Here is a 15,602-nt window from a genome sequence, read left to right as displayed (position 1 = left end):
TCATAAAGTGATTTTAAAAATTTCATGTCGCTTCATGATTTGAGATTCCAAATCCTATTCACTTCTTCACAATATTATAGTTCCATGAATCTCAAATTCGAAAATTTGGCTACTAAGATATTATATAGTTGGCATTTAGAATGAAATGTCCCTCTAACATAAACATGAAATTAGAGCTCTGGGAGCCCTGTGCTCTTCTAAGGCAAATCGCATAGCCCTTCAATTACCACTTGTCTCATATGCAAAACTGACCAAACTGACCTACTTCACTGGGCTTTGTAAGGAATAACTAAGGAATTATTTTGTTTAGCATTGATTTATTTTACTTTATATCAGTTCCTAGTGCCTTGGTGATGGCAATCCAATTCTTTAGTTGTGGTAAAATGAATATTCTAAAGCTTCCTGTTTGTCCAGGAAGTCCCGATGCCTCTTCCCTCCCATTTTTCACTGACTCGCCTTGCTGAAGGGTGCCTTTGTTCTACTTCTCTGTCCTGCCTTCCGGCTGAGGACGTTTTGGCAGCACCTGCTGAGGAGGCTGAATTATTTTTTTATATTTGTCAAGCGCTTACTATGTGCCAGGAGCTATACTAAGTGCTGGGGTAGATACAAGCTACATTCCCCGCGGGGGACTCAGTCGTAATCTCCATTTTACAGATGAGGTAGCTGAGGCACAGAGGAGTAAAGTGACTTACCCAAGGTCACACCGTAACCCAGTGGCACTGTGGTGATTAAAACCCAGGTCCTTCTGACTCCCCGGCCCCTGCTCTATCCAGTAGGCTACACTGCTTCTACTTTGCCCCTGTCCTCAATAGTCTCCCCATCTCTCTGCTCAGTGCTCTAGTTAAAGTTTGTCTTTGTGGTATTTATTTAATGCACTTAATCAATTTTTCATCCTTGTACAATTCAAGAAGCTTAATCTGGAAGAAGCAGGAGACCATGCTAGTTCTTTGGAAGTAGGCTCTGTACAATGTCCTGGAAAAGATGAATTGAGTGAAGACAGCCCATCAGCAGAGATAGGGCCAAATATCGCCCCCAAAACTGAGGTATGGGTTATTTTATTTTTGGTTTTAGATTTATTTTTTTTTATTCTAAATTTTAGTCTGCGTGTTTTAATTTTAATCTATTAGAGCTTCAAAACCTCAACTGTAAACCAACTGTTTTCGGCAACAACAACGTATACCGGAGTGTTACCTCTTCATTTCCACCCTTCCTAGTCATCCCTTCAGCCACTTAGGCACTGATGTGTTTATCAGTTAATTTGTTTATTCATGTCTGGTGGTTATTCATATCTATATTTTCTATATTTTATCTATATTATTATATCTATATTTTCTATATATCTATATCTATCTTTTCACTACGGTAAAACATGTCCCTTTTGTTGACCACATCCTTCATTTGCTTGAAAGCTTCTTGAGGGCAGTGATCCTGTGTCTGTTTCTTTTCCATGTTCCCCAAGGTGCTCAGTAAGTGTTCTCAGTTCACTTTGATTCACACCCCAGCCCCACAGTCATCGTGTACATATTCTTACGTTCTACTATCTTCCCTGTCCCTAATCTATTTTAATGTCCGTCTCATGTGGTCTTCGGCTTCTCGTGGGCAGGGATCGCGTCTACCAACCCTGTTGATTGTACTTCCCTCAGCGTTTAGCACAGTGACATGCACACAGTAAGCCCTCAATAGATAAAATTGCCTGGTTGATATTACCCGTGGAAGGGTAGGTTGTTGGAATGGCGTGGCTTAAATCAGACTTCATCCTGTAGGCCTAGTCTGGCTTGAATCAACCCCAACTACACTAGCCAGAAAACTGATGGTCCAGGCCTAATTTACAGGAGAGAGGCCACATTCTTACCTAGTGGAAAGAAAAAGAATGGTGGCATTTAAGTGCTGTACTAAGTAATGTACCCAGCTCACTATACTGACCAGCTTCACGAGAAGCAGCGTGGCCTAGTGGATAGAGCAGGGCCCTGGGAGTGAGAAGGACCTGGGTTCTAACCCCTACTCTGCCACTTGTCTACTGTGTGACCTCGGGCAAGTCACTTCACTTCCCTGTGCCAGTTACCTCATCTGTAAAAAGGGAATTAAGGCTGGGAGCCCCAAGTGGGACATGGACTGTATCCAACCTGATTATCTCTGTCTACCCCAGGGCTTCGTACAGTGCCTGGAGGCACATAGTAAGCACTTAAATGCAATTTTTAAAAAACGCACATACATGCAGCTAACCAGCCCACGACTATTACTTTTGTAGTGGTCTTTGGGTTGCCCGATTCAGGGCATTTAGAGAGTGTTTGGGATACAGGACCAGGAAGTAGGGTATGTGGGACAATTCCATGCCTATACAGGTTTTGCCCAGGTTCAATAGAATATATGTTTCATCCTGAGCGTAGTTTTTATTTTTCCAGTTCGCTTTCCAATTCACATGGTTCAATATTTTTTTTGGGGGGGGGGGGGGGGGGGGGATCGGCTAGATGCCCGTTGATGGGTGCATTTTTAACAATGCCATAAATTAGACTTTGGACTTTAATCGGTTCAGTTTTACATTTTACACTGGTTACAATAAGTTACGGTCTATGTTTCTCAAAAACCCTCCAGTTGCTAACCATACCTCATAGTATTAAGCTTTAAAAATTACTAGGCAACATAACAGTATTGTGACAAGTGATTAGAGCAGAAGAAATGAAGTTTTCCTCTCCTGCAATATGCCTTACCCCAATGACTTTTTTACAGCTGGCAAAACATCAGACAGAATCGCTTGGTGCGGCGTCTAAACCATTAACTCCAGTCATTCGCAGAGCAGCCAAAAAGAAATCAGAGAACAAAGAGAATTTATGCACTCCTAAGTCTGCTGTAAAGAATGAAGAGTACTTCATGCTCCCTGCTCCAAAGACTCCAGTTACTAAGAAATTGAATGAGAGAGGAATACTAACCACACCGAACAGTCGCACTCTTCCTTCCAAAGGTACATCTTGTTGGTGAAAAGCAGGGATGAAGTAGCGAATAAAAAGATGGTGTCTCTTAAAATCCATGTTTAAGATTAAGTTGATGACAAGCAGGGGTAAGGGCATGAGTAGTTGTTCAGAAAGAGGTAAAATTGCTGTACAATTTTCTAGAGTGATATGAACTCATTTTAATGATAGGTGGCATATGTTAGTCCATAAATTTAATGAAAACTATGTCTTCAGAGATTTTTGGAAACAATGTAAGTTTGACCTATTTTCATAATTTCCAAAAAGCTAATGAGTCGTCTCAACACCTAGGAAGGTACAAATGACAAAATTGATTATAAGCTTTAGAGAACATAATCATTTTTCTAGCCTTACCTTGTATCATTACCTTCTTACCGAGATTGGCTTTGCTCTTTACCAAACTTTTTTAGCATAAATGATTATTTCCATGATTCAAGTCTATACTTCATTGCGCCCCACCCCAAAATTCACTCTGGTAGACTCTGATATTTCTTCAGCATATTTACTGAAGAATATCAGCTTAACTAGTGAATGAGGCAACAAACAAGATCTATTCCCTTCAGTGTTAAAACAAGATAAAGCTATTTCTTTACCTTTTGGAAACACATTTCAGTTCTCCAATGTGGAAATTATATTCCTGTAAAAGTCTGTCTTGAGGAAAACTCGTAGTACGCTCTGTGTCTGGCACCGTGCCTACGTGCAAAGACCATTTCTTCCGATGCAACGACATGCTGAATTCCAACAGGATCACCTTGTCAAATGAGCATTCCCTAATTCTGCCATCACATTCTAGTCAAAAGGTGGAGTGAGAACCCATGCCATGGAAGAACTAAGCGAGCTGATCCGTGGTGATTGGTATCTTCCACTATATTTTTACCTTGTTTTATCATTAGCAATTTAGAGATGCTACCTAAGCATCTGAATTTAAATCCGAACCATCACAGTCCTCCCTGTGTCCCTCTATGGCACAATCCCAATCACCGTTCAGGCTAGTAAAGTTCAATCTCACTTGAATTTGCTCTGTCTTGGCCATTGCTGTCCCGCTCTAGCTCTGAAGGGGCCTTCCCTGGCTCCAGGAAACTTCAGGAAGAGTTTGGTGGTTGGGAGAGGGTTCTGTTAATGCGGGATCGCAGTAGCTAATCTTTTCTGGAGCAGAGAGAAGTACTCAGATCGTTCTTCAGAAATGCGATAGTATAAAGTGTATCTCATTATCCCGCATGGTTTGCAGCTCAAAAAAGATTTGGGGAAAATTCCTTGCATATTGGTTGTCGTAAATATCCGACTGGGGGTTTTGAGAGGTGGTCTAAGCATATTTAGCCAGTTTCTGGGATGGCTTATCTCATTCTTGTCTTATGCTGTCGAGTTGTCTCTGACCCATAGTGACACCATGGACACATCTCTCCCAGTACGCCCCACCTCCATCTGCAATCGTTCCGGTAGCGTATCCATAGAGTTTTCTTGGTTAAAAACTACGGAAGTGGTTTACCATTACCTCCCTCCATGCAGTAAACTTGAGTCTCGCCCTCGACTCTTTCCCGTGCCGCTGCTGCCCAGCACAGGAGAGCTTCACCTTTTCGCAGATCGCCTTTCACTCTCCAGCCACTTCCCAAGCCAGGAGTGGAATGGGTAGGCCTCTGCTTGACTCTCCCTCCCGTAGTCGAGACTGGGAGAGTACTGGAAACTCTCCAGGTGCGACCCTGAGAAGGGGCTATCTCCTTCTAGTACCTATGAAATTAGAAACCAGGAAGAAGGTAAGGAATGAAACTTGGGAAAGATAGGAGCAACAATAATCTGTACTTTATTTTAATGTCTGTCTCCCCTTCTAGACTGTACGTTCTTGGTGGGCAGGGAATATATTTGCAAACTGTCATACTGTACTCTCCCAAGTAATTATTACAGTGCTCTGAACACAATAAGTACTCAGTAAATACTGCTGATTGTTTTCTGTTGTATTAGCACGTTTTTGGGGGTTGGGCTGACCTCGGGACCCATCCGGTCTGACCCGTAACAAGCTTCCAAGCTAACTATCCACATCATTTACTCTTTTCATTTGATTTCAACTAGCTTATGGTAATAATGCATTTCATTTCAAGTTTTCAATTATCTAGTCGGTGACTTTGGGGGGAGATTAATTTTTAGGATTAAATTGTCTCAGTGAAGAGAAATCAAAATCATTTTCCTAATTCACTGCAAGGTGTAGCTTTCCAAGGTTGTGGCATATAAGTGGATTGTTGTTTTTGGTTTTTTTTCCCTCAGAGAAAGATCAGTCCCAAAAAGAAACAACAATGAAAACCTTTACAGACTCTGATATTTCAACTGATTTGGTAGGAGCTGCCATTAGCCCTGAAAGAAGGTGGGTATCTATTACACTATGCATAAGAACCAAGTGCTTTAACAATCGTATTTTCCTAAATTTTAATGCAACTAAACCTCTTAGTCCAAAGGAGTGATGCAGGAGCTATTTGCAACTTCCAGAGGGGTCTGAAGTGGTCATTGGTTCTTACACCCCAATCGTGGGAACTAGATGGTAGGCCTGTATAGGTGTATCAAACAACCATAAACTGGCAGGGACTGTCTCTGTTACCGATCTGTACATTCCAAGCGCTTAGTACAGTGCTCTGCACATAGTAAGTGCTCAATAAATACTATTGAATGAATGAATGAATTATACCCTTACAGTGTGTGAAATGCTGTACAAAGTTCTGGGAAGAATACTTGGCTGTTGACTGAGACACTGGTGACTGGGGAGGTTTATATGTATATATTTATATATACAGATATATATATATACACATACTTGAACCTGTTTTAGACCGCATATGAGCAGAATGACATAAAAATGAGACATAAAACTTTGGTTAAAATTGTCTTTAAAGGTGCCACTCAGTTGAATTGTCTCTCAACCAAGCCCATATGGAGAGTGCTCAGAAGAAAAAAGGAACTGGAGTATTTGGAAGTCTTGAAAGAGGCTTGGATAAAGTGATTACAATGCTTACACCAAGTAAAAGGAAGGACTCTACCAGAGATGGACCAAGAAGACTAAGGGTAAGAGCACCAAGGCGTGAATTTTGTTTGCTTATTTGTTTATTTTCCAGGAGCGTATGATCTGTAGAGCCTTGTTTGGCCCGTGGGCCTTTTCCCAGGTATAGAATAGCAGGATTTACATGTGAGGTAAATGTGAGAGTCATTAAAGATGACACTAAGATTGCCTTATATGGTACTCTTATATTGTACTCTCCCAACCGCTTAGTACAGTATTCTGCACACAGCACCCAATAAATACGATCGATTGGTTGCAAACATGCGGAACCAAAAGGACTGTGGTGTTCCTGACACAGTGATGGAAAAGTTAGAACACAGTTTCGGAGAGAATCCAAGACCGTTACATACTTAACCGTGCTTTATAATTGATCGTTCGCCAAGTAGTATTAAGGAGCCAATCTTTTACTTTGGTGAGTCTTATGAAACTGTCAAAATTCCCACTGCTGGGAGTGTTGTTGATTGGGAGCTGCAATTTCCTTTTCAGTTGTATGTGGCTCTTAATCTCCCTGATTCTTGGTCTGTGGTTTTGCTACTCTGTTCATTTACTTTGCAAGTAAAGGAGTATGTGGATACATTTCTCCAAAAGTGAATGCATTATGAAGAGCCAATTACCTTTTAACTAGCAGAAACACGCTAAGAAAATCTGAATAAATACTGCTATGCACCTCTGCTTATCGACCTTTCTACTCACCCACTTTGTCTCCCATCCAGCAGACCTCACATTCACCTATTTTACTGTTGAATATGTCTCTCCTATCCAGTTTTATCTTCCCTTCCCTGTATTTTCTTGGCTGTGACTCCAATTTTATCTGTATTGTTTCTACCCTTTTTCTCTTGGTGCTACTGAGCATGCCTAAAACCATGGTTAGGGGTATCGCTATCACCATTTCAAACACAAAAATGAGCATTTGTGTCCAGAAACTTAATTTGTGCGACATAGAGTTTCAACTATTTTATAAATAATAGTTTTTCTACTTTCTCATTTTTGTGGAACTAAGCGGTTATTGTGCAGCCTGGTTTTAATGAGCTCGCTTGGGACAATAACTTGACTCTGGCATTAGTCATCACTTAGCCACAGCAAATTCCCTATAGGAAGTACAAAAAAAAATAATCCTGGGTTGATACTTTCCCTCTCTTTCTGAGAGGCTTTTTTTTTTTTTTTTTTTTTTTTTTTAACAAAGAGGTAGGCTAGAAAGAAGGCCTACTGCCACGGGCCCCACTTATCAGTTGAAAGAAAGAGGGTGAGAGAAGAAAATTGGGAAATTTTGAGGATGTCCTGAAGTTTCACTTGGCAGTTAGCTGACTGGGAGGCTAGGTTAGCAGAGGGGGGAAGCACATGGTCTGATTTGCAAGCAGTGGAGAATATCCTGATTTGCAGCAGGAAGAATAGAGATGCTAGTGCTCATTCTCAATATTAAGACGGAAGAGATTGAACGTTAACTAATTTGCATGATAGTATATAAATCGGCAACCCCCTGGCCAGTGTAGACTTCAGGGTTTATTCCATTCCAATTTTTGTTGATCCTCCTCTGGAAAGCAAAAACAGCGAGGAAGGTGAAGATGAAGCTCAGATTCAAACATGGAAACCATGTAAGATCACCTTCAGAGGTTGAGACCTGTGAGACACAAGAAACTTGGGGGATTGATTGGGAAGGAGAGTGATCCACTCCCAGGAGTGTACTCTCACTCCTGCACTCCCTCTCTCAATCCCTAACCACCATAGCTCATAGTTGTTTTCGACTGCTATTACTCCAGTTTATATTAGGTAATTACAGATATATTCTAGTGCAAGATTCTGGAGGAAATGTTCAGATGGTGGACTCTTCCTATGAAAATGGCGGATGAGCCTCCGTCCTGAGACTTTAGGACAGATAATCCAAATAAAGACATTAAATTATCAAAGGTATTTACTGGGCTCTCCCTGGGCAGAGCTCTGTATAAGCGTTTGGAAGACTACAGTACAACAGTGTTGGGAGACACGTTCCCTGTCCACGAGGCGTTTACACTCTAAAGGGGAAGGCGGATATGAAAATACATTACAGGTATATACTGGGTTTGAGGGTGGGGTGACTATCTCAAAAGATACAGACTTAAGTGGCACCGAAGGGAGACGGAGTAGGGGAAATGAGGGTTTAGTCGGGGAAGTTCTCTTGGAGTAGATGTGATATGAATAAGCCTTTGAAGGTGAGAAGAGGGGGAGGGAGTGCCAGGCCAGAGAGAGGACGTGGGCAAGGGGTTGGTGGCGGGATAGTCAAGATCGTGGTACAGTGAGTAGGGTGGCATACTAGGTTGTAGTAGGAAATCAATGAGGTAAGGGAGGAGGGGGCAAAGTGATTGAGTGCTTTAAAGTCTGGGGTAAGGAGTCTCTGCTGGATGTGGAGGTGGATAAGCAACCAATGGAGATGTGGAGGTGGATAAGCAACCAAGGGAGAGACACGGAACTGTATGTTTTTGTTAGAAAAATGATCTGGGCAGCAGAGTGAGATGGGAGATAGAGTGCTAGTGGCTTTTTCTGCACCACTCGCACTCTTGTCCTCATCGGTCCTGCGATCCCGAGTACAACAAGCAAGTAGCAGGGTAGGGGTGCAGTATCTTGCCCAAATGCACACAAAGTTGTTTAGGTTTTTGGCTTGGTTTGTTATTTTTCAATGTGCAGGGCCTTTTACAACCAAGGTAACTGCAGCCTAGAGTCAAGGCCGTGCCCTAGAGCTGGACAGCCGTCACCTCAGTCTTTGATGCTCACCCTAGCCAGCTATTTTTCAGGATTCTCGCTAGACCTACCTACCTTGTGGAACACCCCAGGGGATTCTTTGGTCAGGAACCTTCGCCGCTGATGACGTGAGACGATTACGTCGGGCCGGGCTCGTCTCATGCCGTCGGGTCGTTTCCCACCCATAACGACACCACGGACACATCTCTGCAGCTATTTTCTCCCCAGCTAATGGCGGATGTTCATTATAAAGAGTTTACATCACATTGGGATGAATTTCTGCTACTGGAACAAAAATAGATTGTTTTGAAATGTTGATGCGGTTAGTGATGGGATCTTAAAATGTTTTGGTTCAGTAGAGTATTTAAATTAAAACTCTTAATGTCCTGAATTAAATAATCTTAAGGTGATTTAGTATTAAATACTCAAATATTCCCAAATCCCAAGTAATTGGCTACCAAAACCACAAAAAATGTAAGTTTTGTGTATTGGGAGGATCGAATTTGGGTTATTTTAAGGCAAGGTCAAAGACCTATCAGATTTCACGTAAAAAGCGTCAGTGTGCTTTGGAAAGACCTAGTCTGTGTCTTAGCTAATGTGTCAGTAAAACTGTTCTATAAATAAATGTGGGTTACAAAAACGAACCAGGTGCCAGACGAATGCACGCCCAACTACTTCTCCATTCTGGCTTCAATTTTTATGCCTAAATTAATTTTCTGGGCTCCCTGCTCTACGTGAACCATGTTGAGTTTCTCCGTAGAATGTTACTAAACTTCGAAGTATTCATTATAAGTGAAGACTTTAACCTCTCGACTTCTTTTCTCAGGTTAAACAACCACACTTCCTTTTCATTTTTCCTCAGGAACAGTATTTAAGTGGTCATTTATATCACTTTGGGAAACCCTTTCTCTTCTCTCCACATTGTTTTGTAAAACACAGTGACCAAAACTAAACAACCCAAAAGGAGTTTGTGTGGACCCGTGTAGAATCACTCCACTTTCCTCAAAATGGGGAGGGAATTTTTGATGGGCCCAAAATGCGCATACAATGCTAAGGGAATAATAGTAATTATGGTTTTTAAGTGCTTACTATGTGCCAAGTGCTGTTCTAAGCGCTGGGGTAGATACAGGGTAATCGGGTTGTCCCATGTGAGGCTCACAATTTTAATCCCCATTTTACAGATGAGGTAACTGAGGCACAGAGAAGTTAAGTGACTTGGCCAAGGTCAAAAAGCAGATAAGTGGCGGAGAGGGGATTAGAACCCAGGTCCTTCTGACTCCCAAGCCTATGCTCTTTCCTCTGAACCACGCTGCTTCTATGTTACCAATTGACCTCTTTCTACCTATAAAATCTGATTTGGGAATGTTCATTTCATTTCCTCTCAAGAAGGACTTTCTAGACGTCTATTAGCGGGACTTCTTAAAAGCTTTTAGGTCTTTAAAGGGCTTCTCGTTTGCTCTAATCCTAAGTGTGAAGACCCTTCTGCCCTTCTGAACCCATTATTGGGGCTGTAGGCTAAGCTGTGGTCAGGGCGCTTTCCCACCCAGAGCAAACCCTACAGGTGAAGTTTCCTATTCCTTGCATTTTGGCGGGAGATAGTCAGATATTCTTGCATCTGTGGCTCCTTCGACGAGGGAAGGGAGGTAGTGGTGGGTGCTGGGGCAGACATGGCCCTCACCAGCTCAACCGTAGAGCACACTTAAATTCAGGAAGCTTTTTAGTGAAAGCTTCAGCTCAGGTAAGGAAGATGAGAACCAAGTTGGGAAGGGGGTCTCATTCGACGTTTCAGTGTGTCGGTCCTTAAGTGCCGGGTTCTGAGCTGTACCCAGCTGTACCGCCTTACTCACCGTGCCCCTGTTGCCCCTCTGCTTATGGAGAGTAAACATTTTAGACTTCTCCATTTTTGCTAAAATTAAACCACTGCTTTTTTTGCTTCTTGGGTTTTTTTATTATTATTATTTGTTTTGGTTTCCCCTTGGCTAGCCACATACTTTGATTTTAACTGTTCCTACAACAGCCGTGTGGAACTGAAAGGAAGGTTCTATGAAGGTTTTTAACGGGGTACGGGTTGATATTTCAAAAAACTTCCAAACACGATTGGCTTCAGCACTATTACTGAGCTAGATTTTAGGGTATGAGTTTCTGAGAAGCAACAACGGCATGGGGTAGCATGCCATATAAATGACGATGATAATTGTGATTTTTTTTCTTAGTGTTTAGTGTGGGCCAGGCACAGTACTGAGCGTTGGGATAGATACCAGGTGATTGGGTTGGACGCAGATCCGGTCCTACACGGGGCTCAGAGTCTTAGTCCCCATTTTACAGATGAGAGAAGTGACTTGCCCTAGGTCACACAGCAGGCAAGTGGCGGAACCAGGATTAGAACCCAGGTCCTGCCGACTCCAGACCGCTAGGCCACGCTGCTTCTCCTCAGACATGGACACACCCGCCAACTGCCAATTACTGTTCATCCAAAAAACCAGATTCCCATGAAAGCGGAAGATAAAGGGTTAGACGATAAAGGAGAGTCAGATTATATTCAACTTTTCTTAGTCCCATTTTGATTGATTTCAGCCTGCTCTGTGATGTGTTTTTGATATACGCTGCTGTGTAGGTCTATGGCGCTGACGAACTCTATCATATCATCATTTCTGTGTTCCGCTTGGGTTTGATTCCTTTCATCAACATTTCATCCAGGTTTCACTGGACATCTTCAGAATGATTCACAGGCATTGGACAACCGCATGTGATAACAGACCATTCAACCAGGTGACAAACGAACCGAGAGAGAGAGCCGAGCAGAAAGCATGCTGGCTTGCGCCTGAAACCGCCAGTGCCTAAAAAATCATCCTGAAGATGCCCAGTCTAACTTGGACGGTACACTGATGGAAGGAATCTGTACACAACAAACGTGGTACGTGTGTCTATTCATACCCTAATCAATCTCTCTCCCCAGTGCTTAGAGCAGTGCTCTGCACACAGTAAGCGCTCAATAAATGCCATTCAATGATTATCTGTGCTACTAGATGGGAGAGGTGGCACTAAAGATACAAAACAGTTAAGGAAAAACTGGTGATAGCTTGGGAGGCCGTGGCTAGGGCTCCAAAGTGGACAATTAATAAATTCTTTGTGGATTTTTTTTTAATGCTGTTTGTTGATCGCTTACTGCGGGCCGGGCACTGTACCGAGTGCTGGGGTAAATATAAGATAATCGGGTTGGACACCGTTTCTGTTCCACATGGGGCTCAATCTTAGTCCCCGTTTTACAGACTAGGTTATTGAGGCACAGAGACGTTAAGTGAGGTGCCTTGGGTCACGCTACGGGCATGTGGAAAAACTGGGATTAGAACACACATTCTCTGACTCCCAGGCCTGTGCTTTTTCCAGTAAGTCATGCTGCTGCTGAGTTGACTCATGCAAATTGTTTAAAAACTCCATTAAATCTTTCAGGGTACTAGGAGAGTTTAATACATTGCTGTTTCCGTGTACACTGGTGAGTTGAAAGAGTTAGACAATCACCAAAAGTTCTGAAATGCATTCCCATGATCTGTCAGTGGGCAAATTTGGCCCATTATCAATTAAGCACCCTCAGGCACATAATACATTCGAAACAAGCATAGTCCCTATTCTCTAGGACAAATGTCTATCAAAATATTCTATTTTCTCAGGTTACTCCATTCAGTTTTTAAGATTAAGATTGGGAGATGATGCTCTTTTGCAAAACACTTAGATTGGATTTATATTAAGACTTGTCTGATTTTTTTTTTTTTTTTTTTTACTTTTAGGCCCATTATAATGTGACCACAACCAAATTAGTGAATCCAGACATACTCTTGAATGAAATCATTTCTGTCCTTCCAAAGAAACATGTTGAATTTGTGCAGAAAGGGTGAGTATGTATAACTGGGAACCACTACTATTTTCCTCTTTGGCCTATGAAAGACATGCATAATAATAATAATGGTATTTGTTAAGCACTTTGTACCAAGCACTGTTCTAAGCACTGTTCTAAGGTAATCAGGTAGCCCCACGTGGGGCTCACAGTCTTAATCCCCATTTTACAGATGAGGTAACTCAGGCACAGAGAAATCGACTTGCCCCACGTCACACAGCTGACAAGCGACAGAGTGGGGATTAGAACCCATGACCTCTGACTCCCAAGCCCGTGCTCTTTCCACTGAGTCACGCTGCTTCGCTAAAGAGTGTCACTCAGTAATCCATTCTGTGGTTTTCACATTTTCCTTGCCCATCAACCCACAGCACTTTCTTAAGCACCTTAATCACCAATTTAAAAATTTGTGGTGAAAAATTGGAAAATTTGAGGAATGGCCTCATCCTGCTCCTTAAAAGCGTCATTCTCCCTTTCCCTCCTCTAGCCTATTACCTCCACCATGATATAGATGAGATCATTCCTTGTCGTTGGGCTAGCTTAGGATAACTGGCCCGTCATACAGATGAAAGCTGTAAGTGCCAGTAGGAGGAATGTATTCTAGGTTAAATAATGCTGTAAATACCCACTGTGTTTGATCAATCTTTTCTTCAACCCCATTGAAAAGCTGGTTTGTTAATACTTCAAGGAACACTGTTTTGAGGTGGGAAGCATCACGAATGCTTTCAAATGGGCTAAACTCATGAAGTGCTGCCATTGCACAATTAAAAAAAAAAATCTTAGCCATCCATGTGTTAAACTCAGATCCGATGCTGCCAAGGAGAAGGTTTTATTGCTTGGGGGATGTCAGGTGACCTCTTTTTTTTTTCTCATTTACCGAGTGCTTACTGTTTGCAGAGCACTGTACTAAGCGCTTGGGAGAGTACAGTGTAACAGAGTTGGTAGACACATTCCCTGCCCCCAACGAACTTACAGTTCTAGAGGGGAAGACAGACATTAATATAAATAAATTCTCTGGAAGATGTTTCAGAATCACTTGGCAAACGGATAGGGAAAATAATTTATCAATCAGTGATATTTGAGCACTTACTGTGTGCAGAGCACTGTACCAAGTTTATCAGAAAAACGCTCTCAGAATTGATCTCTGACTTTTCTGGCGTTTCCAATCCAACAGTCCCATTCTTAGAAGTGAAGAGAGCAGGGCAAACTGGACACGTAAGTGATTTTGACTACTAAAAGGACAAGGAAAATAGGAGTTCACCTACCTGATTCCTCTGATCTCCATCCTTACCAGAAATGGCTTCCCTTTGGCAAGCAGAGGGGTCGGTGGGACGGGTACTGTCACCTCAGTTGACAGGAAACCCCTTCTTCGGAGTTCCCCAGGCAGCAAGGCTGTTGCCTAAGAAGAAGTCTCTGCCCTAGCATCACAGAGTGGAGTCCGTGGAGACCACATCCATACTGCTCACATATGGTCCCTTGGGAAAGGTGAAGGTTCTTCCTTTCTCTTGTATTGGTCAAGCACCCGGCCTGTCAGTATAAGACTGATCGTCTTCTCTGGTCTTGGGGAACATGTGGAGCTTCTGGATCGCTGTGGCCATAGGATGGAGCCAAGTCCAGGACCTGTGAATGTATAACTTAGGCTGAACTGCATCTGAAATTGAGTCCGTCTAGGCAGCCCCCGAGCACAGTTTTCGTGCCGGGAGATTTTGCGAGAAAGAGGGTCACTCGTGTTACGATCGTTTTTTAAAGATCGGAGCCAGAGATGCAGATCTTGGGCTGCATACAAGGTTCACCCAAGGTTTGAAAGGAAATATTTAAGCAGATTTTTTCCCCCTCTGTTTTTCTTCTTCAAAACACGGACGGACTTGCGGGTACAATAGCAAATAGTGTCACAAAAGTAAATGGAAATCAGCCTGGGTGAAGCTGGTGGAGCTTTTTCTCCCCTGTTTCTCCAGAGGGTGCAGGGGCATCCATTGTGCATTAGTGAGGCATCACTTTGAAACTGGGCAAAAAATCACTGACAAGGAATATTACTGATTGATGTGGAACAACCTTGTGTCAATTGTATTCATTAGCACCGTGAAAATGTCTTGCAATATACAGAAGATTACCGGTCCGCACACTAACCTTCTCCCACTTTTTTTTTTTTTTTTTACAGCTATACCCTGAAATGTCAAACGCAGTCAGATTTTGGCAAAGTAACAATGCAGTTTGAGCTAGAAGTGTGCCAGCTTAGCAAACCCGATGTTGTGGGTATTAGGAGACAGCGGCTTAAGGGTGATGCTTGGGTCTACAAAAGATTAGTGGAAGACATCCTATCTAGCTGCAAGGTGTAATTTGATGGATGGCTTAGATCCTCTACAGGATCAGTGCCTCAGCAGAGGCAGGAGTTGATTTGTTTTATTTTTAAAGTTCATTAGAATTTCAAAACTAATTTAAAAACTCTCTTAAGGACCACATATTTGTTTAAGCAGAAGGCATTACTTTGTGAATACATCTAAGACAAACCCATCTGTCATTATCTGTCTATTTTCATTGTACATCTTTGTATATTAATAACTCTAGTCACGTCTGGGGGTTCTCTTCCTCATCTGAAACTTCTGCCTGCATATGTGTAATTTTCTGAAATAAAACAGTTGTCAATATAGTCAGCTGTCCTCCGTTTTGTACATAAAATGCAGTCCAAACAAAACTGTTAATGGCATGGCTCTAAGTAAAGATTATTTTGGGTGTATCTTATCAGTTATCAAGTTTGTGTTGGGCAGAAAACAGATAAGAATTCATTTGCATAATTCTTTTCCTGTCTCTGCCCTTAAGTAGGATTTATTGGGATCGTTAACTAAGTCACAGCTGTGGTTACTAGAGTTAAACTACATGCTCAATATGTTGAATAAAATAGGATTGACTTCAAAAATGTGTTTAAGCCAATAATGATAGTATTTAAACTACCTCTAAAAACATTACCGTAGAAAATATGGCAATTTTGCCAAAGTCT

At 42.2% G+C, this 15,602-nt stretch overlaps 1 protein-coding gene and 1 non-coding gene across 2 annotated transcripts in view; one reads left to right on the top strand and one right to left on the bottom strand.

Annotated features, from left to right (window-relative positions):
• MELK (maternal embryonic leucine zipper kinase) overlaps nt 1–15,254 on the top strand; it is a 46,933-nt gene extending 31,679 nt beyond the window's left edge. Inside the window, exons 13-18 of the mRNA XM_001509167.4 lie at nt 909–1,043; nt 2,728–2,959; nt 5,223–5,319; nt 5,843–6,011; nt 12,504–12,607; nt 14,766–15,254. Coding sequence (XP_001509217.3) covers nt 909–1,043; nt 2,728–2,959; nt 5,223–5,319; nt 5,843–6,011; nt 12,504–12,607; nt 14,766–14,943 — 915 coding nt within the window. The 3' untranslated portion in view covers nt 14,944–15,254. The remainder of the gene's footprint in view (nt 1–908; nt 1,044–2,727; nt 2,960–5,222; nt 5,320–5,842; nt 6,012–12,503; nt 12,608–14,765) is intronic.
• LOC114808551 lies at nt 4,536–4,673 on the bottom strand. Its single transcript, XR_003756398.1, has one exon. It is a non-coding gene; the product is annotated as a small nucleolar RNA SNORA7 (small nucleolar RNA).
• Nucleotides 15,255–15,602: the final 348 nt, after the last annotated feature.

The sequence above is a fragment of the Ornithorhynchus anatinus genome, chromosome X5 (genome assembly GCF_004115215.2).
Source record: "Ornithorhynchus anatinus isolate Pmale09 chromosome X5, mOrnAna1.pri.v4, whole genome shotgun sequence".
In the NCBI taxonomy this organism is placed as follows: Eukaryota; Metazoa; Chordata; class Mammalia; order Monotremata; family Ornithorhynchidae; genus Ornithorhynchus; species Ornithorhynchus anatinus.
This window is presented reverse-complemented; position numbering and strand designations above follow the sequence as displayed.